This window comes from Urocitellus parryii, chromosome 11 (assembly GCF_045843805.1).
Source record: "Urocitellus parryii isolate mUroPar1 chromosome 11, mUroPar1.hap1, whole genome shotgun sequence".
Lineage (NCBI taxonomy): Eukaryota > Metazoa > Chordata > Mammalia > Rodentia > Sciuridae > Urocitellus > Urocitellus parryii.
In genome coordinates this window covers 114,762,822-114,787,266 of record NC_135541.1, presented here as the reverse complement: position 1 = coordinate 114,787,266, position 24,445 = coordinate 114,762,822, and the positions used below count along the sequence as shown (strand labels likewise).

The window sequence follows — 24,445 nt, the reverse complement described above, 5'->3', positions numbered from 1 at the left end:
GATGGCCACCAAGACCATTCTCAGGCTCCTTCAGGCCTACTGATTCACTAGAAGGACTGATAGACCTCAGATGATCTGTTATTCAAAATTATAGCTTACTATAACAAAAGGACAGATTAAAATTAGCAAAGGAAAAAGGTACATGGGTAAAGTCTGGAAGGAACCAGGCAAAATCTTCCAGTAATCCCCTTCCAGTCATATAAGGATGTCCTTCATTCTCCCAGAAATGATGTGCAACAAAATGTGTGAAGTATTAAACCAAACAGGAAACTCCACAAGCCTTGGTTTCCAGGGTTTTACTGGTGGATGGTTCCATGGACAATCACTCACAGGACTATGATTATTTACTTGGTCTCTAGCCTCCTAGAGGTCAAACTGATACAATGTGGTCCAAGGCTGCAGGTATATCAAAGCAGGCCTTAATCATAAGTTACATTGTTAGCGTAAACTATCTTAGGGACCATGTCCTGCAGCATCAGTGGAAATGGGGTTCCCCTCTGGTGGAATGGGCTGGCTGAGAAATAAAAGGTAGGAAAAATAGAATGGCGAAGTAACCAAGTCACACAGAAAGTAGTTTTAAAAATGAGGGCAGGATGGGCAAGCTGACCAGCCAGGTCCAGCTTCTAACAAAGAAAGGAGCCTACATTTGCTTTACTTATATCTGAAATCATCTATTGAGGGCTGCAGTCAAGTCAAAATGCCTAGCATTTTGCTAGAGGGAGTGGTTGAGAGGCCAGCGAGCCATTGAGATGATAATGGTTAAGTTAAGCTGCGTATTCAGTTGTATATAGACCCCTGCTGTCCGCCTGGGGTGCCCCTTACTTTGGAGTTGGGTGGGGGGGGGGATTCCTGGTGAGTTCACGTTGGTTGGGGAAGTTCTGGAGGAGGGATTTCCGGTTGGTGGTTCCTGGAAGGGCCGCATGGGTGGTGTTTGCGGGAGTTCAGGCAATAAAGGAGTTCCTGTTTTGAACCTACTAATGCTTCATGGCGGCTCAGTTATTTTGTGCCCAGCCAGACTGCGGCAATCATCAAGGGCTTTCCATAGAAATTTCTTCATCAAAATACAATAAAGGTGGGGGCAGGAAGACTGCTCAATTCCTAGTGGGTTATACCCATCTCCAGTACTGCTGTGCAGGACCTTTCTAGAAGAGTGGAGGGGAAGGTCACGTGCATTGAGTGGTTTCTCTCCATGGGAGTGCCACAGAAAGTTCCCAATGCTAGACCTATCCTTTCCCTGGCAGAGAGAAAAAAGGTCCTCACACATTTTATAGATGGCTTCCTGTACTATCTAGTTAAACTGACAGTGTGGCCCAAGAAGGTGGGCCAGGGCCTTCCTGAACATAGGCTTTTCTTTGAAAGGAATGTGCAGGTCTTGAACAACCAGAATTGATCCTTTCCTGCACAAATACCTCTGATTTTTTTTTTTCAATACTAAGAAATGAATTTAGAGGTAGTCTACTGCTTAGCTATATCCCCATCTACTTTTATTTTGAGACAGGATCTCACTGAGTTGCCCAGGCTGACCTTGAATTTGTGATTCCCCTACAGGCAGCTTCCTTAGTATCTGGGATTACAGATATGTAAAGTACTTAGATGTCTCTAATGTTTTTGATCTAAACACTGAATAGTTCCCACCTATCAGTTTCCACATGTATTCTTTGCTTTCTTTGCACAAATTTTCCCCAATCTGTTTTTTTCAAACCTCCATCCTCACTCTCATATAAACTAGATATATATATTTTTTTTAGCTAGAAAATAGGAACCATCATAAAAGAATGCCTTTAACTATCACCAAACCACTGAGTCTCCCTGCACCTCCACCCATTCTTTTCTACCTTTCCTGTGGTTACCATAGAAAAGGCTAATCTTCCACCACAATCACACCATATTCCTCAATTTTTTGTAGGACCCATGGACTAGGAATGTAGAGGTAGAGTGCTTGCCTAGCATTCATGAGGCCCTGGGTTTTATCTTCACTTGAGCATTGGGGGAAAAAAGAAAGGAACAAACAAAAAAGGAAAACGATATGTTCAAGTACTCCTCCTATATCTTTAAATTCTTCATCTATTTTGGTACTTTACTGAAACTTAAAAAAACTCACCTGTCATATCTATATCTATTTTTAAGAAAGAAACACCTCCCCCCACTTCACATTTCCCTTTGGCTGTGGCCTCATCTTTCTTCTCTTGAAAGACTAGTCCACACTCCCTGCTCCCGTGTGTCTGCTTCCCAGTTCCTTCTTGGTCTCTGAAACCAGGATCCCTTTCCCCAACCCTACTCCCAACAACTGACTGAAACTACCTCACTAGGGATGCTGAGATCTTGTAATTGTTAAATCCAGTGGGGGCTTTTAGTTCTCACTTTACTTGACTTCTATGTGATATGACTCATTCTTTACATCTGAGATACTATTTTTTTCATTATCTTTTTGGCTATGACTCAACTCCCTTTATAGGTTCCTTTTACTTCCCTTAATTTTTTTTTCAGACTGGAGATTGAATCCTGGAATATGTACCCAGCCCTTTTTACTTTTTATTTTAAGAGAAGGTCTTGCTAAGTTGCCCAGGCTGCCCTTGAACTTGCTATCCTCCTGGCTGCAGCATCCCAAGTCTCTGTGATTACAGGTGTGTCCACCTTTTTAATAGCTCTTATACATCCTCTTCCTCTCTGTTTTCTCTGCTAATACCCTAAGCCCTTGTCACACCTGACTTAATTATTGCCCCAATCTCTTAACTGAACTCTGCCTCTAGAATTGCGTTCCCCAACTCATTCCTCACAGTGTGGTCAGGGTTGTTTTCTAGACAGCAAATCAAATTGTGTTATTCTGTTGCTTGGACTTCTTTAATAGTTTGTGTAGTCTTTAAGAAAAAGCTAAAACTTAGCAAAGCTTATGTTGCCCTCAAGATCTGGGCATGCCTATCTTTCCTGTGTCCTGTAGACAACCGTGAACACCATCTGAATTCTTCTTCTTCCTCCTTCCCCAATAACACATTTACCCTTTAGTAGAGTTTTCTGGACTTTGTGCCTGATAGATCTTGAACTTCAAAATGCAGATCAAGTATCACTTCCTCTGGGAAGTCATCTTGGATTATTCCCTTAAATTAGGGAATGGATCTGAAAGGGTGAAGTTTCTAAACTGCAAAGCATGGGTTAAATTCCTGAGGCAGTTAGGACAAGGCCCTACTGGCCATTTAGTTGAATTATGGCCTGGGGTCCTGTGCAACTCCCCACGTAAGCATTCAAGACCCTGTGCAGCTTGTCACGTAGATATTTAGGGTCCGAACCAATCAGTTTAAATGTAACCCCCTCTTTAGGAATGATCTATCACTCCAGCCAGCCCTGTTCCCACCAATGAATGTACTAATCAAGTCTAAAAATTATTGTTTGATTTTCCCACGGTGTAAGGTGATTTGTTAAAGGAAGCTGTGATGTATGCAAAGCCACACACCCCCCCCTCCTCCCCAAAAGGTGTACTTAAGCATTGTTCAACCCCTGCTCTGGGCTCTGGGCTGCTCTCCTTTCTTGAGTGGGCATGGAGCCCTAGCATGCTGGTTCAATAAATCCCCTTTTGCCAATTGCATGAAGCCAGTCTCTTGTGGTCTCTTCCTCCGACGTTTCGCCGGTCCCTTACAGATCCTCTTTCCCTATATATTCCCTTAGTGCTTGTATTATAACACTCCAGGATTTTAAAGTGAGAAAAGTTGGGTTAGTTCAACAAGGGGCCCAGAAGACTGCTAATATGACTCTTCAGACAAAGCCACTAGTGATTCTTTTAGCTAAAGTCTTTGGGATGAGGAAGAAATGGAGTTGAGAGTAAACTGCACAGGGTCCTGTCTGGCACTCTTTTCTCCTTCCATTTCTAACATTCACAAAAGTGACATTCACAAAGGTCATCAACATTAGCCCAGAATCTGAGGGGGATACAAAGATGAGAAAGCAATGTCTTTACCCTTCAAGAATTCCCAGTTTGCATGTAGGTAGGGAGAAATACCACTCATCCCTACAGGATGCCCACTTTGAGGTACTATTCTTCCAAGCAGAAGCATTTGCTCCTTCCTCCATTTGTATGGGGCTCAAAAGTCTCTGCCCTGGATCCTCAAGGACACTCTTTGAAAATAATGAAGTTATTTATATGAAAGAGAAAAAGTAAACCTTAGCACCAAGGAGCAGGTCTGATACTATGAAATAGGTCTTCTTTGATGTTGTAAAGCTGGTCAGGAACTCACAATTAGGTGTTTTCGTTTTCCTGCCAAACATAAACAATTTCATAAAACATCATAAAATAAGGACTACTATGAGACTATGATGGAGCAAGACAAAAACAAGACCACTCTGTAGTTTCATCTGAACACAGATAAAAGAACATCGACCAAAGCACAAAACACCGAACACACAGTTAGCTTGGCTAAAATGACTGACTTTTCCTTTTTCTTTTTAATTGTAAAACACTCCCTGTAAATATAAAGTATACATAAAATGTACTCTCGTACCCATTTTTTTAAGTGTACAGTTCAGAGGTTTTTGTCATACTTACAATGTTGTGTTACAGATCTCTAGAACTGTAACTATATTCATGGAAAAACAACTCCTAACTTCCTTCTCTCCCCATTCCCTGTCGACTACCATTCTATTTTTCCCATGATTTTGACTGCTCTAGATATATCAGGAGTGTAATCATATAATATATATCGTCTGTGATTGATTTACTTCATGTTCTCAAAGTTCATTTACAATATGGTATATGACAGGATTTCCCTCTTTTCGTTAGCCTGAATAATACTCCATTTTGTGTGTGTGTGTGTGTATTCCATTTTCTTTATCCATTCATCACTTCTTGAACATTTTTTTTTAGAATTTTAATATTTATTTTTTAGTTATCGGTGGACACAACATCTTTGTTTGTATGTGGTGCTGAGGATCGAACATGGGCTACACGCATGCCAGGCGAACGCACTACTGCTTGAGCCACATCCCCAGTCCACTTCTTGAACATTTTGATTGTTTCTATCTTTGGCTATTGTGAACAATGTGGCAGTGAATATAAACATACAAATATATCTTTGAGATTCTATTTTTCAATTCTTTTGGATGTAAATGCAGATGTAGGATTGCTGAGTCATATCATCACTCCATTTTCAATTTTTTGAGGTATTTCCATACTGCCTTCTATACTGGCTGCACCATTTAACATTCCTACCAGCAATGCATAAAAGTACCAATTTCTCCATGTCCCTGTCGAACTCTCCCATTTTCTGGTTTATTTGTTTAAAAAATACTAGTCATGCTAGTGGGTGTGAGATATCTCATTGTGGTTTTTATATGCATTTCTCTAATGGTTAGTGATATTGAGCATCTTTTCATATGCTTGCTGGGCATTTGTTAGAAAAATGTCTATTCAGATCTCTTGAACATTTTCTTTCTTTCTTTTTTAAAAAATTGGGTTACTTGCTTTTTTCTGTTGTTTTTTGAGTTTTTTATATGTTCAGAATACCAACTCTATCAGATAAATACTTTGCAATTATTTTGTCCCTTTCCATAGGTTTCCTTTTCATTCCATTGTTTCCTTTGATGTGAAAAAAAATTTAAGTTTAATGTAGTTCCAATTATCTATTTTTGCTTTTGTTGCCATAGTTTTGATATCATATCCAAGAAATCATTGCTAAATCCCATGCCATGAAGCCTTCCTCCTATGTTTTCTTCTAGGAATTATATATCTTTTGGCCTTGAAAATCCATCTTGAGGTTTTTTTTTTTAATATGGTAAAAGGTAAAGGTCTAACTTCTTTCTTTTGCATATGGTTATCAGTTTTCCCAGCACTGTTTGTTGAGGAGACTATCCCCATTGTGTGGTCTTGGCACCTTTAGATCATTTGATTATATATGTGTGAGGGTTTCTTTTTGGGCTCTCTATTCAGTTCTTTTGGTCTGTATGTCTGTCTTTGTGCCAGTACCTTAACTGCTACTTGACCAATTACAGCTTTTTTTTTTTTTTCTGCTGTGACTAAAGGACTGGCCCAGTACAATTATAGAGGAAAAAGGGTTTATTTGAGGGCTCATGAATTCTTAGTCCATGGAAGGCTGGCTCCATTCCTCAGGAACCCAGGTGAGGCTAAACATCATGGCAAGAGAGTATGGCAGAGAGAAGCCGCTCATATCATGGTGATCAGGAGACTTGGCAGGCACCTCTCTTCATACACAAATATATATATATCAAAGCCAGCTCTAATTCCCAACTCCTCCAGTCACACCCTACCACTTCAGTTACCACTCAATTAATCCCTATCAGGGGATTAATTCACTGCTCGGGTTAAGACTGTTACAACCCAATCATTTCTCCTCTGAACCTTCTTGCATTGTCTCACACATGAGCTTTTGGGGGACACCTCACATCCAAATCTTAACACTTTCCTAGAAGAAGATTCATCAAGCCAAAGAATCATCCTGCTTTCTGATGGCTTCCAATCTAGAGCAAAACCCTGCTTCCTTAAATCCTCTGCAGAATCACCTAATAAAAGCCCAAATCCTACAATAGGATCTCTGTAGCACTTCTGACAAAGATACCCTGAAATTCTCCATAGTTCATAGTCCAATAATAAAACCAACTTAATTTGTGCTTCTTTATAGTCTTTGACTAAGGGCTCTGACAAAAACACGAGATTGATATCTTCAAAATATACATAATAATAATAAACACCAACGAGAAAAAACGATTTACACCCCAATCAAAATCAAAATTTCGGAGGATAGGAATAATCACAAGAGGAGAAATACAAGTGGCTTCTTAAACATTGAAAAAAACGTTTTATTACAAATGCATGAAAGGATGCTGCTGATTAAGTTGATGGGTCCTTCACTAAAAATTTGAATTCAGTTGCCTCTGCTGCCCCTTCCCTGTTAGTCTCAAGACAAACAGCCTGAGATTACCCTGTATTTGGGGAAGGTTGTCCTTTACAATACGCTCGGATGGTAGGAGAACAGGGGTCACAGGGCTGCTTCTGAAAGGAGCACCAGCTCAGCTGGAGCTTAAGTCTACTAGCGGACTGTGGGCGTGGTCCTCCGACGGAGCCGCCGAGTCGCCGGCGCAGCTGGGCCTGGGGGGGGGGGGGAAGGACGTTCTAGCCGGCCGGTTACTCGGTGGTAGGGCTTCCAGCCGCCTGGCTTCTGGGCGCCGCCATGTTGGCAGAGGAGGGCTCGAGCCATGGCTGCGGGAGCGGGATTCCGCACGGGAGCGGAACCAGCTCTGCCCGGGAGATGCTGGAAGTGCGGCCTGGGCTGTACCTGGGTGGGGCGGCGGCAGTCGCAGAGCCGCATTATTTGAAGGAGGCCGGCATCTCTGCCGTGTTGACGGTGGACTCAGAACCTGGTTTCAAGGAGGGGGCTGGGTTCGAAGGTCTACGGAGCCTCTTCGTGCCAGCCCTGGACAAACCCGAGACCGACTTGCTCAGCCATCTGGATCGGTGCGTGGCCTTCATCAGCCAGGCCCGCTCGGAGGGCCGTGCGGTGTTGGTGCACTGGTAAGTCATCTCGTCGGTAGGGGAAGAGTGCCCCGCCTCACTTTAGCCCCGTCACCCCTTTTCACAGAGGTCTCCAGGAGAGGCGAGGGGCTGTCATTCCACAACAACCTTGTCCCATTCCCTCCCGTAGAAAACCTCAAAGAGAGGAAGGATCTGGATGGAAATGGGCCCCTGATTCATGTTTTGGTTGGTTCATTTTGCAGCCACCAAGTTTTATTTTGTTTTGGAGGGCGGGGATCATCAGATAAATGGCAGAGTCCTTACACCCTAAAGGGTTTACAGTTCTGCAGTACAGGTTAGACGCCCACCTGAGTGATTGTAACGCAAACCAGACGTACCAGTTCCGAACGGTGTTACACCTTTGTTCTCCATCCTAAGGGTCACTCACAATCTGTAACAAAAGACTGCTTAACCAGAGAAGAGCACACACATTTACTTAATTAAAATATAATGACATGGAGCCTTCAGAAATGAAGATCCAAAGACTGAGGGAAAACTTCATTTTTTTTTTAAATACTTGGATTCAATTAAGAATAAACATCCATGTAGAAAAGAAATTGGACAAAAGGGGTATGACTTACTGTAATAGACAGGAGAAATCCACCAAGACCTGTATTTGGATTTTTCTTGGTCTCTCTCTCTCTGGCAATCCTTTCTCTGAGGTATTGGGCAGGACCCCTTCTGGAAGGAAGGTCTTATGATCTATCACACAAGGTAGGTCAGAGAGGGTTTTTTTTTGTTGTTGATTTGCTGGCATGGAACCCAGGGTCTTTGGCATAGAAGGCAAGTGCTCTACCACTAGGCACACCTCCAGCCCCAAGAGCAGATTATTTTTAATGCTTTGTTTGTTGTGAGGGAGGATGGTTGATAAAGGGGAAAATTGGTTAGGATCTAAAGGATCCTTGGGCCCTGCCTAGAAGATTGATGGAGTAATGTTGCAACAAAGGAAAAAAATATAGAAAATCTTGATAGGTATTTGGAAATTTCTGAGTAGTCTTGTTTGGTTGGATTGAAGTGTAGTAACAGTAGTTTAAATTTATTGAGCACTTACTGTGTGCCAGCACTTCTAATTATTTATATAAAGGACCCAAGGTAGTGATGATATTGGAAGAAATCTGGTACCTGATCTGAAGAGATCTGAATGTAAAGAGCAAAGGAACATGGATTTGTGCATAAGTAATTACAAAAACTTTTAAAATTAGGGTAATCATTTTTTAATAAGTAATACATTCATATGGTTCAGAATTCTGAAGGAATAAGGAAATAAAAAATTCTGTACATTGGTAGTATTTCAGAGTCAATGGGTTTATTTCAATATAAGTAGACATGAAGTTGAAACCTGAACTTAACCATCAATAGGGGGCTGGGCTTTGTCTTTTTTTTTTTTTAATTGTTGCTATTTGCTATTTTATTTTGAAGGTCTCTTTTTCAGCCATGCAGGCATCAGTCGAAGTGTTGCTATAGTGACTGCTTTTTTGATGAAGACTGACCATCTTACCTTTGAAAAAGCCTATGAAAATCTACAGACTATCAAACCTGAAGCTAAGTGAGTTTTTTGATATAGTAATAATTCTGCTTTTGTGATGTAGTTTCACGAAAAGAAAGTTGAACTTTTTATTTGTTTGTCATCACAGGATGAATGAGGGGTTTGAATATCAACTGAAATTATACCAGGCAATGGGATATGAAGTGGATACCTCTAGTGCAATTTATAAGCAGTATCGTTTACAAAAGGTTACAGAGAAGTATCCAGGTAAATAATAATTGCTAATATACATTGGATTCTTTTCAAATGTCATTTACATGGACACAAAGTGCATTATTTCACATTTCCAGCAATCTTGCAAGCAGGTTCTGTTGTTTTCTTTTGAAACTATGTTTTGCTAGTAATAACTTGTGCAAGGTAACATGGTAATAAATGTCAAGTCTGAGATTTGAATTTAGGCAGTTCGGTGTAACCACCAATAGTCTTTCTCATGTACTCTCCCACCCCATCCTGATTTCCCAACACTGTTTGTTTTTAAAATTTCTGCGTTTTGCCCTTGTTGCCTCAATTTGACCTTACTTAAATTTTGTCTGAAAATGTAGACAGTTGATTTTGACAGATGGATCCATTTTTAATTTTGTCATATAGAATTGCAAAATTTACCTCAAGAACTCTTTGCTGTTGACCCAACTACCATTTCACAAGGATTAAAAGATGAAGTTCTCTACAAATGTAGAAAATGCAGGTAAAATATTTTGTATGCTCTGGGAATTTGTCTTATAGCTAAAAAGAACTAAAAGTTTTATTTTCTTATAAAATAGGAAGAATTTGTCTAATTGAAACTCTATACATTTCTGATTCAAATCTGCTTTCAAAAAGGATCTAATTTTGGGCTGGGGATGTGGCTCAAGCGGTAGCGTGCTCGCCTGCCATGCGTGCGGCCCGGGTTCAATCCTCAGCACTACATATGACCAAAGATGTTGTGTCCGCCGAAAACTAAAAAATAAATATTTAAAAAAAAAAAAAAAGGATCTAATTTCATCTCGGTACCATGGCACAAGCCTGTAATCCCAGTGGCCAGGGAGGCTGAGACAGGAGGATTGAGGAGAGATCAAAGCCAGCCTCAGCAATGGCGAGGCACTGAAGGAACTCAGTGAGACCCTGTCTCTAAATAAAATAAAAAGTAGGGCTGGGGATGTGGCTCAAATCTTTTTTTTTTTTTTTTTTGGTACTAGGGATTGAATTCAGGGGCACTTGACCACTGAGCCACATGCCCAACCCTTTTTTGTATTTTCTTTAGAGACAGGATCTCACTGAGTTGCTTAGTGCCTTGCTTTTGCTGAGGCTGGCTTTGAACTCACAATCCTCCTGTCTCAACCTCCAGAGCCGCTGGAATTACAGGTGTCCGCCACGGCAACCGGCAGGATATAACTTCTTCTTTTTTTTTTTTTAATAAGCTTGTGAACAAAGTTCTTTTTTTTTTTAATATTTATTTATTAGTTATTGGCAGACACAACATCTTTGTTTGTATGTGGTGCTGAGGATCGAACCCGGGCCGCACGCATGCCAGGCGAGCGCGCTACCTCTTGAGCCACATCCCCAGCCCAAGGATATAACTTCTTAAAAGAAAAAGGAGAGCTGGAATGTAGCTCAGTGCTAAAGCGTTTGCCTTGCTTCATAACGCCCTGGGTTCTATCCCCAGTTAAAAAAAAAAAAAGTCAAAAAAAGAACCCCCCCTCCCAATAAATAAATAATAAGATGGGAGGGAACCAACCTTAAAAAAAAAAAAAAAAAGTAGAAGTAAAATAATCATATTGTAGAGGGGCTCTTGAAAGTTTAAGTCACATCATCAGTGTTATATTATTTTCTCCTTTAAGAAATACTGCATATTTCAACTATTTTTTCATCATTTTGGAAGTCATTAATGTTTTTCTTTCTTTGGGGTTGCAGGCGATCCTTATTTCGAAGTTCTAGCATTTTGGATCATAACGAAGGAAGTAGGCCTATAGCCTTTGCCCACAAGAGAATGACACCATCTTTCATGCTTGCCACAGGGAATCAGGCTCAATGTACATCTTATTTCATTGAACCTGTACAGTGGATGGAATCCACTTTGTTGGGAGTGATGGATGGGCAGGTGAGAACACATTTTATTTTCTATAGTTTCATTGTATGATTTATATTGTGTTCATTTTGGTATTTTTAGTCATATTTTAACCAGTGTTTTACTCCATCTTAATGCCTTTCTTTCTGAATATTATACCTTTCTAGTGTAGGTAAGGGTATCAAAAATAAAGTTGTTTATTTTTGATGTTGGGAATTGAACCCAAGCCTTGTTCATGCTCAACATGCACTCTACCACTGAGTCATAGCCCCCATATAAAGTATTTTTAAAACACCAGCTGATCTGAAATAATGAAACATATTTGAGAACCACTGGTCTAAGTTATTAGATTCCTTTTAAGGCTATTGTTTTAAATTTTTCCAAATATAAAGCTAATGTTATTTATTTTGTAAATTGTCTAGAATATATGTGACACAATTCATAACAATTAGGGTAAGTCAAGATTTTTAAATTAGGTTTAAAATTTCTTTCATTTTCTCTGTTGGGTTCATCTGTTTTCTCTAATTTTTCAATTTAGTGTGTTTGCTATGGGGTTCTTTTTTGCTTCCTGTTAAAACAGTGCAACTCCTGAACATTCTTTGGCAGCCATATTTCTCCTTTATTATTCTAAAGGTTATCCTGAATGATTATGGTATTTTTGTGTGTATGTGTACATTTTGTACAACTCAGCCCCATGTAATAATCTTAATGAATTTGAAAGGTGTATAGTTTTTATACAAGTTTGTAAGAATTTGTGTAATAGCTATTTTGTGAAAGCCTTCCCTAAACCATGGTAACCTTTTTTTTTTTTTTTTTTTTTAAAAAAAAAGCTTTATTAGGGTATAACTCATATACCATACAATTTACCTTTTTAAAGTGTATAATAGTTTTTAGTATGTTTATTTTATTTTTTTGAAGAGAGAGAATTTTTTTAATATTTATTTTTTAGTTTTTGGCGGACACAACATCTTTGTTTGTAAGTGGTGCTGAGGATCGAACATGGGCCGCACGCATGCCAGGCAAGCGAGCTACCACTTGAGCCACATCCCCAGCCCAGTTTTTAATATGTTTAAAGAGTTTTTTCAACCATTACCATTCTCATTACCCTCAAAATAATGTACCTATTACCAATCACTTCTCTTTTTTTTTTTCTTTTTAAAAAATTTTTTTTCAGTTGTAGACGGATACAATACCTTTATTTTATTTTATTTTTGTGTGATGCTGAGGATTGAATCCAGTGCTTCACATGTGCTAGGCAAGCGCTCTACCACTGAGCCATAACCCCAGCCCCTCACTTCCCGTTCTTGATGGTATTATTTGTACTGGTTGGATTTTTTTAGTTTTTTTTTTCTTTTTTAGTGTATATTTATTAATGCATTATAGTTATATTTAATAGTAGAGTTCATTTTGACATATTCATAAACACATTTAACATGGGATTTTTTTTAGTTTTAATGAAATCCAAATTATTTTTTTCTCTTTTGTACTTTTGGCTTGCTTCTTCTTCTTCTTTTTTTTTTTTTAAAGAGAGAGAGAGAGAGAGAATTTTTTAATATTTATTTTTTAGTTCTTGGCAGACACAACATCTTTGTACGTGGTGCTGAGGATCGAACCCAGGCTGCACGCATGCCAGGCGAGCGCGATACCGCTTGAGCCATATCCCCAGCCCTGGCTTGCTTCTTTCACCTGGAAAACACACACACAGATAAAGACTTTTTTTTTGTTGTTTTTTTTTAATCAATAATGAATTCCTTTTTATTTTTTATTTTAGTTTTATTGATTTTATTTTTTTTAAATACATGACAGCGGAATGCATTACAATTCTTATTATACATATAGAATACAATTTTTCATATCTTTGTATATAGAGTATGTTTATGGCAATTCATGCCTTTATACATGTACTTTTTTTTTGCATTACAATTCTTATTACACATATATACCACAATTTTACAGATAAAGACATTTTTATGAAAGGTTATAAATCACATTTGTGTATACTTTTTTGTATACATATTTGAATTTGCTCTAGAATATATACCTGGCAATAAAATTTCTGACTTGAAAACTGTGTCCATTTAAAATATTAGAAATATTGCAGGTTATCATTCAAAATGCCCATACTAATTTGCTTTTCATTAAGTGAATGCACCTACCCATTTCTTCATACTCTTGGAATGATATTATAAAATTGGTAAAGCTTTATTATTCTGTAGGGTGAAAAATCTCAATACTAAAATGTTTATTTTGAATTTTTATGACTACTACACAGGACCAATATCTTTATGTATTTACCAGCTATTTGTACTTTTTTTCCTGTAAATTGTTTCCCTATCCATGACCTATTTTTTTTGTAATTTTGTCTTTTACTTACTGGTTTGTTGGAGCTCTGTACATACTCTTACAGAATGCTTTATCTAATATACTGCAAGTGTTTTCTTCTCAGTCTGTCGCTTATCTCAACTTTGTGGTATATTTTGACATATTAAAACTTATGATATGTCATCAAATCTGTCAGTTTTTTTCACTTATAGTTTATGAGTTTTATGATTAGATTTTCTGTAGCTCAAGATTTAAAATAAGAATCCTTACATCATACTATGCATAAATTAAAGCACTAAACAATAACAACAACAACAACAATGCTCTGACCACATTAGAGAAACTATAATTGACTTGTTAAGAATTTTTGGAGTTTTTCTGTTTTAGTGGAACATTAACTTGTATTTAAATAGTCAGAAATCTGACTTGTATGGTGTCAATATCAATTAGTAATAGGACATCAGAATCCTAACAGGTTTTTCTGTCCTTTAGCCATGATGTTTTTATTTGCAATCTTAAATTGCAAATTGATTAAAAGCCATGTATGTCACATCCATAACTTCCTAATGACCAGATGGATTTCAAGTTCAAAGCCAGCGTCAGAAACTAAGCCCTAAGCAACTTAGTAAGACCCTGACTCAAAATAAAAAAAATAAAAGGGGCTAGGGATGTGGCTCAGTGGTTAAGTGCCTCCAGGTTTAATCTCTTGTACTAAAAACAATAGCAACAAAAAACTTCTTATCAAGTCTAAAGCTTCTTCCTTCAACCTGAAATTCATCTGTTTGTCCTTAGTACAAAATACCTTTTATGCTTCAAAGCCCCCCTCAGCAAAAGCAAGGCACTAAGCAACTCAGTGAGACCCTATCTCTAAATAAAATACAAGATAGGGTTGGGAATATGGCTCAGTGGTCCAGTGCCACTGAGTTCAGTTCCCGGTACCACCCTTCTCCCCCACAAAAAAGCCTTTTATGCAATAATTTCACTCTTTGAAGATATGAACCATGTCTTATCTATTTCTATATATTGAATTGCCAAAGGTATTTATTTAATATAAAAATGAATGAATGAAGTAACACATTTGCTTTATTTCAGCTTCTTTGCCCAAAATGCAGTGCCAAGTTGGGATCCTTTAATTGGTATGGTGAACAGTGCTCATGTGGTAGATGGATAACACCTGCCTTTCAAATACATAAGAATAGAGTGGATGAAATGAAAATGCTGCCAGTTTTGGGATCACAAACAAGAAAATTATGAACTTGCTTGGAAATAAATTTGTTGGTGATATGTGCCCCCCTTGCTTATTATCATTCATGGCAGTTTTTAGGCCAGTATTTCATTTGGAATGTGAGAAGATAAAATCACTTGATGTAACGTGGAAACTATACTTTGTTAGCTTATTACATGACATAGGTGGAATACTTTACATGGAAATCAAAGCTTTTTAATCATGGAAATTTTATTTGACTTGATATTAAAGTCTTTTGTAACCTGGATATGTTCTTTGTTTCATATAGAATTTATTTATTTATATACTTATTTAGTGGTGCTGAAGATCAACTCCAGGGCCTTGTTCATGCTAGATAAGTACTCTATTACTGAGCTACATCCTCAGCACTTCATATATTTTTAAAATTTCTGATTTTAGGTATGTTGGTTTTATAATCTTAAGGACTGGATGGACAAAATTATGTATAAAATTTAAGAACTGATATTTCACATAGATACACTGTTATTTCCAGTAATGTAAAGTAGGTATATTTGGACATATTTTGAAAAGTATTTCTTTTTCTTTTAATGGATGATATTAGTAAACCTACCTCCTGAGTACCTAGGTGGGTGCCACTGCGCCTCGCTCCCCAGTCCTTTTTATATTTTAATTTTTTATTTTGAGACAGGGTCTCACCCAGGCTGTCTTCAAACTTAATACTCCGCCTGCCTTGGCTTTCTGAGAACCTGCAATTCATATGTGTGCTATTGAACCTTACTAGCAATTATTTTTTTAGCTCAGCATGTTTGAATACTGGAAAAAGTAACCTGTTGTCTAGGTTAGCTTTTTAATCTGATCTCTAAAAACTAAATTTATTTTAGTCATTATTAATTTTTAAAATTGGACATAATTAGATATTTGAACATTTACATGAAATCAGAAAGAATCTGTGCTTCTAAGATATTTTGTTTATTTACGGTCTAAAACATTCTGCTTAAACTGGGTATGGTGGTGCACACCTCCCAGAGACTTGGGAGGCTGAGATAGGAAGATCACAAGTTTGAAGCCAACCTGGGTAACTTAGTGGACCCTGTATCATAATAAAAAATTGGGTTGAGGATGTAGCTTAGTGAAAAACACCCCTGGGTTTAATCCTCAGCATTGTAAAACAAAACCAAAACCCATTTTTGCTCTGTGCACATGTGTCTGTATAATAAATGCCAAAATAGAAGTAATTTTAAAATTTAAATGTGAATAGTAAGCCTCTTTAAAAATGCCTACCTTAATCTTTTACCTATGTGGGAGTGTCCCTGATGATTCTTGTGAAAAATCTCAATAGTATTAAGATCCAGTCTTTGGCAACTTCCTTATGAGAAAAAAATGCCTCCAATTATGTTTTAGCTTTCACAAAATTGGTTCTTTTTTTTTTTTGCTTTGTATTATTAAACCTTTAAAAGTTTTGTAAAAGCACATTGACCTACATAAAATGCCTCCTTTTGTAGTTGAAAAGTTATCAAATAGTGATAGAGTGCTTGCCTAGCATGTGCAAGGCTCTAGGTTTGATCCCCAATAAAACACAGACACACATACACACACACACAGTTCCATAGCTACAGATTCACATGGCTCAACTTAATGCCTATCCTTCCTACAGCATAGCATATAGCATGGAGAGTATGAGGTGGATTTTATTGAATTTATAGTTGTTAATTCAGATTTTTGCTGAGAATGTAGTAAGTGCACAATTAATTGTAGGTGATCCAGTGAATAAACCAGATGAAGTCCCCACTTTCTTACAACATGTATTCCATCTGGGGTAACTAGACAAAATGATACTTTTTTGAGTAATAATTTTATTTGCCAGTGAGGAATGATTTGGGGATATTAAATTTTGAAATTTTGTGAAACATCTTGAGCAAAGTTTTCAGACTTAGAGTGTTTTAATGCTTACTTTTGGGAGGTAAAAAAAAACTTACATATTTGTTCATTAGAGAAACAAAATCAAAAGGACTCTATTTTTAATTAGGAATAACAATCTAGGATATTTGAATTTACACATTTGTTGGAAACAGCAATATTAATCAATTATTTCAGAGGTGTTGTGTCATAGTTAAGATAGTACTGACATAGAGTCAGAGAGTACTCTAATAATTCTGGTTCTGCTGATCACATCTTCCAGAAAGTGAGCAGGTCTTTGTAAATTGTGGTTCAGTTTTCTCCATGAAGTGGGATTAGTATGTACTCTGCCCATTTGACATGGTTGTTTAGAAAATCATTTACATTAGCTTTAATTTGTTCTTACATGATATGGAGATAATAGTATCTACATCTGGTCAATATGAGGATTTTTGTGATGTAATGTGCTTTGTGTAATCCAGGCTTAGTGGCACACACCTATAATCCCAGTAGTTGCAGGCAGGGGGATTGCAAGTTTGAGACCAGTCTTCTCACTTGTGACAAAAAAAAAAAGTGGGGGCTGGGGATGTAGCTCAGTGGTAGAATACCTCTGGGTCCAGGACCCAGTACTGCAAAATTAAATTTTTTTTTCAAATAAATTAATTTGAAAAGAAAGGCTAGGGATGTAACTGTGATAGAACACCCCTGGGTTCAATTCTAGTACCTGATTAAAAAAAAAGTGCAGTGCCTAGCAATAGTAGTGGTCTTAAATAAGCTATCGCTCACATACCATGTTCCTGTTACTATGCTAAGCACTGATGTGTATTACCTGACTTAAACCTTACAACAACCCAATGAGATGGATCCTATTCTCAAAGTGAATTGAGGCTAACAATGATTTAAGTCATTTCCTCAAAGTTATGATTGCTAGCAAATGGCTGAACTTAGTTTAGAATCAAGACTTGACTGGCTCCAGAATCTGAGATTTTAACCTCTATATTCTAATGTCTAGGTTCACAGTTCAGGGTGATACATGCCTCAAAGAAGTCATGCTGGAAATGTTGATTGGATTATAAAATCTGATAGTACTGATGGAATGCAATTTTAACTGAATTGTAAATTTACCCATCAGGCTTCCCACCAACATTTGTAGAATTCCCATGAGAGTACAAAATTGAGGCTCACATATTATTTGCCTTAACATTTTAAAGTTACAAACCAGGCTATCTAAATAGATTTTTTTTAAACACTTATTTTTTAGTTATAGGTGGACATAATACCTTTATTTTATTTTTAGCTGGTACTGAGGATTGAACCCAGTGCCTCACTCATGCTAGGCAAGTGCTCCACCCCTGAGCCACAACCCCAGCCCTTCTTTTCTTTTTTTTTTTTTACATTCTCTTTTTAAAATTTATTTCTTACATGACAATAGTGGAATGCATTTCTTTCTTAATTATCTATTCACAGTACAATTTTTCGTAACTCTGTATATAAAGTATGATCACGCCAAATTATGCCATTATACATGAGCTCTCTTATTTATCTATTTTTTGCATTACAATTCGTAATACACCTTTATACCACAATTTATCATATCTCTCTATATAAGGTATGTTGACACCAAATTCACATCTTTATACATGTATTTTGTATAATGATGACCGTCTCCTTCCACCATCCTTGCTATTCCCCTTTTCCCTCCCAAACCTATTCCCTATCTAGAGGTAATCTTCCTCCCATGCTCTCCCTCCCTACCCCACTTTGAGTCACCCCCCTTATATCAGAGAAAACATTTGGCATTTATTTTTGGGGGATTGGCTAACTTCACTTAGCATAATTTTCTCTAATGCCATCTAATTCCCTACAAATGCCATGATCTTATTCTTTTTTAGTGCGGAATAATATTCCATTGTGTATAAGTGCCACATTTTTTTTATCCATTTCTCCACTGAAGGACATCTAGGTTGGCTCCACAGTTTAGCTATTGTGAATTGTGCTGCTATAAACATTGATGTCCCAGCCTTTATTTTCTTGACAAATATACCTTCATAGTAACCTGGAGTGCTAGGTTTGAATTTTGAATTATCTGATTTTATGGGGTTCTATAACAAAATATTACAATACAAAGAGTTAGCTTCTGATCCACAGGCTGCCTCTTCTTGTCTCCCCACCCTTTGATTGTTCTGCATCACAAGGAGCTGGTGTGTATGTATGTGTATACTTTGGTACCATGGATTTTTACCCTGAGGAGAGAGTCACAAATTACAGCTAAGTCTCTAAAGTATGGGTACAGGACAGAGGCTCCTCTTACTTATATCAAAGAGTGGTACTTCCCTAGACAAAAGTTCTTTTTCAAATTTCATTCTGTTCCAATGGTTTAAGATGAAAGAGAATGGGGAATAGATTCAAGAAAAAAGATTCAATAACATTAAAGATTCAATAACATTAAAACAAAAATTTAAAAGCTTGATAACTAGAAGGGAAGGAAGCTTCCTTAGTCAATGTATATGAAAAATACAGAAAAGAAATTAATGGCAAAACTTTTAAATGAAATGAAATTAAAATTGGAAACAAGTCAAAAGATGACTACACTTGCCCTTATCCTCAATATTATGTAGTAGAGGTCTTAGTCATTATAATAAAACAAGGGAGGTGGGGTGGGATTCTAAACTCACTGATAAATCTTGATATCTCTAAAAGTGGGACAATATGTATATGCCTCCTGATATGATGCAAGGAAGTAGCTTTGATGCATCATTGCAAAAACAAAAACTGAAGCAAAAACTATCCAAGTCTGTAGGTGCAAATGACAAGGAAAAAATTAAGCATCACCATGAAGATACAATCAGCGGAATGACAAAATGGGAAATTCTATAGGACAAATGATTCTGATTCTTCAACAAATGGTATGGAGGGAAGAAAGTAAAAAGGAACTGTCTTATAAAATAAAAGCAATGTGATGACCTCATTTGGATCCTGATTTTTAAAAAAATATTTTTTAAGTTGTTGATAGATCTTTATTTTATTTATTTATACGTGGTACTGAGAATCGAACCCAGTGCCTCTAGCATGCCAGGAAAGTGCACTACTGCTGAGCCCCAGCCCCAGCCCCTGGATCCTGATTTTTAACAAACGAACTGTTAATAAGCATTTTTGAGACAGAAAATTGAACATGGAATAGGTATTAGATGATATTGTAGAATTGTTGATTTTGTTAGATATTATTCTTTTGAAAGATAAGAAAAGGCCTTCTCTCTTTAGAGATACACAAAATAAAGTATTTATTGATAAAATAAAATGTGTGAGATTTGTTTCAAAATTCTCTGCCAAAAAAAGAGAAAAAAAAGGCAAAATGAAAAATGTATTGTAAGGAGGATAGATAAAATAGGAATAGTGGATTGTTCAAACTGGGTGACAAAAACGTGGGGATTAATTATATTGTCTCTTGTGTTTGAATATTTCCATATTAAAGGTCTATTTTATAAAATCAAATGTTAAATAAATTTTAAATGTTGGTGTTTGGTAATATAAGTTCTTCTAAGTGGAAAATTCTAAGGAACTTCTAGATAAAATATTAGAGTACCAGAATTAAGGTTTTTAGATATGAGATTGTTATATAAAATTAAACAGTGTTACTATATTCCAATAATAATTGAATAGAAAAAAGAAAGTGTGAAAAACAGAATAATAAAAATATGAAAAGAAAAATGAAAATAAAAGCCTTTATGACCTAAGGAGAGGAAAGAATTTCTTAGATATAAATAGTGGAGACCATAATCAAGAGATTGATAAATTTATCTACATTAAAATCTAGAGGACAAAACTCCCATCAACAAAGAAGTGTCATATATATACATATATACATATATATATATACACACATATATAAATTATTATATGTATATATAAATGAATACAGTACGCTATCTAAAGATTTGCACATCATTGAGGGAAAGAAAACCCAATAATTAAAGTTTATAAAATAGTGGGCAGTCACAGAACAGTAAATAAAGTTTAATAAATATGAAAGAATATACCATTTTTAAAATGTCAGGGAAATGTAAATTATAGTACCACCCTTCACAGTGGCAAAAATGGTTAAGTCTGGCCATATCTAGTGTTGGTAAGAATGTGGAGCAAAGAGAAAATTCATCACTCATAGTGAGGATGTAAATTGATATTATTTGGTAAGTGACCCAGCATACATGTTAAAAAGATTTTTGTAAAAATGCACAACGAGATCCATACAAATATATTTTACATGAATAGTAAGCAATTGAAAAAACTCAATATCCATCATTAGTGAAATGGAAAAAGATATATATGTATTTGGAAATACCACGTAACAGTTAAAACATGGATAGAACTTCAAAAAGTATGTCAAATGAGAAAGTGATTTGGAGAACATTAGAGTATGATACATTTGTGTAAATTTTACAAAATCAAGACTCTAAATGTATTTACAAACATTTAGACATGGTAAAAGCAAAAATAAAATTATACTAGAATGATTCCTACAACATTTATGATGGAAGTTGCCCATGTGGAGGGAGGAAAACGAAGTAGAAGAAAGAGTTCAATCTTATCTGTAATGTTTAATGCTTTAAGTTCAATTACGCTTTTCTTAAAAGATTAAGTTGACTGGTGGATACTGAAGACTTACTATTTTTATGCCATTTTTTTAATCAGAGCTTTATAGTTGTACACAATAGTTGGGTTCATCCCGACAAACTCATACACGCTTGGAAATCGATTTCAGTTCATGATCCGCCCCCCTATTATGCCAGTTTTTAAAAGTGTATCTGTGCCAGAATGAAAGAGTTATAATTTTTACCTTAAATGAAAACTTGTTAGTAACATGACGACAGAAAGAGTCACCACTGAGTGGTATTTCCTGAATCACCCCACCCCACCCCACCCCTGCTTGGGCCCCGGGTCTGATCGTCTTCTGCAATCTGTTGTAACATCCAGCCACGAGGAGTTGGGAGAATTCTGGGAAGCATTTCTGTTTTGTTTGTAACCATGGGAAAGATTTCTCTCGGTCCTAGAGGGATACATGTTCTTACGATAGAGTACTTTACATAGTGACTAGTGGCTGAAATTAGGAATGAAAAAGAAATACTATTAAATAGCATTCTTGAAACTGTCCTATCAAATTCAGTTTGATTTTTTTCATTTTCAATTTGAGTTCGTGATGTGTGTGGGTTTCTTTTAAATAAAATCCGAATCTTACACTTTAGTAATAAAACGTTTAAGAACTTACATTATTGCAGGTTTTAGTATAGGCTCGGCTTGGACTTTTTCTAGTAGTTTTAGAAATTAATCTTTTGGAGATAACTATGGGCACGGGAGTTTATCTTTAATTTGTTCACATAAAGGTAGACTTTCTAGAAGTATACTTTTATAGTGTCGCTTACCTCGGATACTGTGCCAGTAGAGACAGTTCTAATGAATGTGGAAAAATAGCTGTGCTTTTCTTTTATTCTCTTTTACATATGGAGAATTTTTTACATCAATACAAAATTATAAGAAAAAACTAAATTGCGTTTATGGTTAGTCTCTAATTTTGTTCTGAAAGAACAAATCAGTATGTTCAGAAAGGAATTTTGCAAAATTTCACTTTTAATATTATTGATACAATTTACTTAACCGAAGCTATTTGCGTGCCTTCACCTCCCTCACCGCCCCCTTAAAACAGGGGAACAGGAAAGGTTAAAACTCCAAAAGGGAAACATTTACACAGAGATCCTATTTAGCTTTGCTGACTTTCTCTTGGCTCGTTCCTACTAGTCCCTAGCGTAGTAGGAAGTTTGTCTTCATTCGGCCACCGTCTCGTCAGCGGTACGGAGTATTTTGTCCGCTTGCAGCCGCCGTCCCAGATATTACTCACCGAGTTCTAGGACCGAGGAACTTGTGTTTTCGGGGAGCCGGCTGGTGTTGCCGGCGCCATGGAGTCGCCTTTTAGCCCAGGACTCTCACACAGACCAGATGAAGAGTGGGGTGAGTGGGATCTGCGAATGTACCAGGGGTGGCTCGGGTCCGCGTTTACCGATTTCTTCCTCCCTACTTCCGCCCACTCTTGGTGACAGGTGTGGATGAGCCTAGCCCTGGGAGTGAGGCCACTCGTTGCCCCTGACCGTGGCCCTGGAATTGTCGAGCAGAACCGTTCGGCTTCTGTCTTGGCCACAGTGAGAGCAAAATTGATTGATTTTGATTGGAATTATTGTCGTTTATTTTACTGTTTCCGTTGGGGAAGTACCAGGTGATGGTTTTGAGGGCGATTAGGAAGCGTGGGACAGGATGGCTGTGACCGCCAGAAAGCCTGTCAGCCGTTTTCTCAGACGGGGGGGATGTGGGTGATGATTGCAGTGGTGTGTGTGTGTGTGTGTCCGTCCGTCCGCGCGGTGTGTCTGAAGAAATGTGTATGTAATACAAAAAAATTCTCATCTCGCAGCTTTTACTTTTAGGGCTCTAGTCTGTCTTCACAGAGAAGCAAAGCACTCAAGCCCCAGACCTCGAGTCCCTGATTACCTATTTATAAGTTTATTACACTTATAAACTGATACAATCCTAACTGCTCTCCAGATAAAGCTCTGAATTTTTGGTATATTTTGTTTGGTTTTGACGGTCAGAAAGTATGGAATGGAACATAGTGGGAATGAGAGAGAAGCAGCTTTGTCTGTAAGTCTTTAAAGCTTTGTCATGTAAGTCTTTACTCCGACCTGGGGTTGAGCCCAGGAGCCCTCTACCACTGAGCCACATCCCCAGCCCCTTTTATTTTATTTTCCGACAGAATCTTGCTAAATTGCCCAGGCTGGCCTTGAATGTGGGATCTTCCGGCTTCAGCTTCCCTAGTAACTGGGAGTATAGGCATGAGCCACCATGACTTATTTATTCTCCATTTGACTGCAAGACTTAATACTGTCTTGGGTTTTGGTATGAATTTGGGATTATGATGGCTCTGAATGGAACCTGTAGTGGGCCTACAGCATTCACCAGCTTTAGAATTTGGGAGGAAACCAGACTGATTTTGTTTTTCTCCCTTGAACCAACGTTCTCTGTGTGAGTGGAATTTCAACTCCATTTATTGAACCGAAGTCCTCATTTAATTTTCTGATGGCAGACATTTTTTTTAGACATTCTTTAAAATTATTGTATGAGAGATTTTTATTTCAGTCTTTGGGTAGATTTTCTAACAGTTTCTGGAAAAACTGTCTATTCTCAATGCATTTTCCCAAGCCACATATATTAGTCATATTAACAGTTACCATTTATTTAGCACTTTATTTTTGTCAGAACTGTACTAAACTCTTTTTAAAAAAAATATATATTTTTTTAGTTATAGGTGGACCCGATGTCTTTATTTTGCTTTATGTGGTGCTGAGGATTGAACCCAGTGCTTCACACATGCTAGGCTAATGCTGTACCTCTGAGCCACAACCCCAGCCCCTAAACTCTTTATACGCATTATTTTATCTAATCCTTACAGTAATTTACTGAGATACTGTTATTTTACAGATGAGGAAACTGAGGCTGAGAGAGAATTTGTACTCAAAGACTTAGAGCTAGTGAGTGGTAGAAGCAGGATCAGAATGAGGCTTCTCTACCTCGAAAGCTTATGCCCCTAGTCTGTATCCTATATTGCTTTCCTAACTTTTTTTTCTACAAACTTGATTCTTCCTACAATGCCTTTTATTAACAAGTCTACTTCAGTATGTCAGAGAGTTATGATTTGTTTTCTCAGCTAGTTCATATTATATTTTCATGATATTTCTTAAACTATAACTAGGGGTATATTTCCTAATGTTATACTTTATATTCTAATACCCAGAATCCACTTTCCTGATTCCTAGTTCTAATGTTCTTTAATGGAACATTCAGTTCTTTGTTGTTGGATGAATGACTTTTTTCTCCTAG

The 24,445-nt window shown here is 37.2% G+C and overlaps 2 protein-coding genes across 4 annotated transcripts in view; both read left to right on the top strand.

Moving 5' to 3' along the window:
* The first annotated feature begins 7,123 nt into the window (after positions 1 to 7,123).
* Dusp12 (dual specificity phosphatase 12) lies at positions 7,124 to 16,011 on the top strand. Of its 2 annotated transcripts, XM_026381464.2 has the most exons (6): positions 7,126 to 7,513; positions 8,946 to 9,059; positions 9,148 to 9,266; positions 9,648 to 9,744; positions 10,950 to 11,136; positions 14,518 to 16,011. In XM_026381464.2, the coding sequence occupies exons 1-6, from the start codon at positions 7,173 to 7,175 to the stop codon at positions 14,677 to 14,679; spliced, it is 1,020 nt and encodes a 339-aa protein (XP_026237249.1). In that variant the 5' UTR covers positions 7,126 to 7,172; the 3' UTR covers positions 14,680 to 16,011. The 2 variants fall into 2 exon arrangements, with proteins under 2 accessions (XP_026237250.1, XP_026237249.1); XM_026381465.2 differs by lacking the exon at positions 10,950 to 11,136 and having other exon boundaries at positions 7,124 to 7,513.
* A 6,425-nt stretch (positions 16,012 to 22,436) lies between these two features.
* The window catches only part of Atf6 (activating transcription factor 6), a 208,009-nt gene continuing 206,000 nt past the window's right edge, over positions 22,437 to 24,445 (top strand). For both annotated transcript variants that reach the window (XM_077791002.1, XM_077791001.1), the window contains exon 1: positions 22,437 to 22,528. In XM_077791002.1, coding sequence (XP_077647128.1) covers positions 22,477 to 22,528 — 52 coding nt within the window. In that variant the 5' untranslated portion in view covers positions 22,437 to 22,476. The remainder of the gene's footprint in view (positions 22,529 to 24,445) is intronic.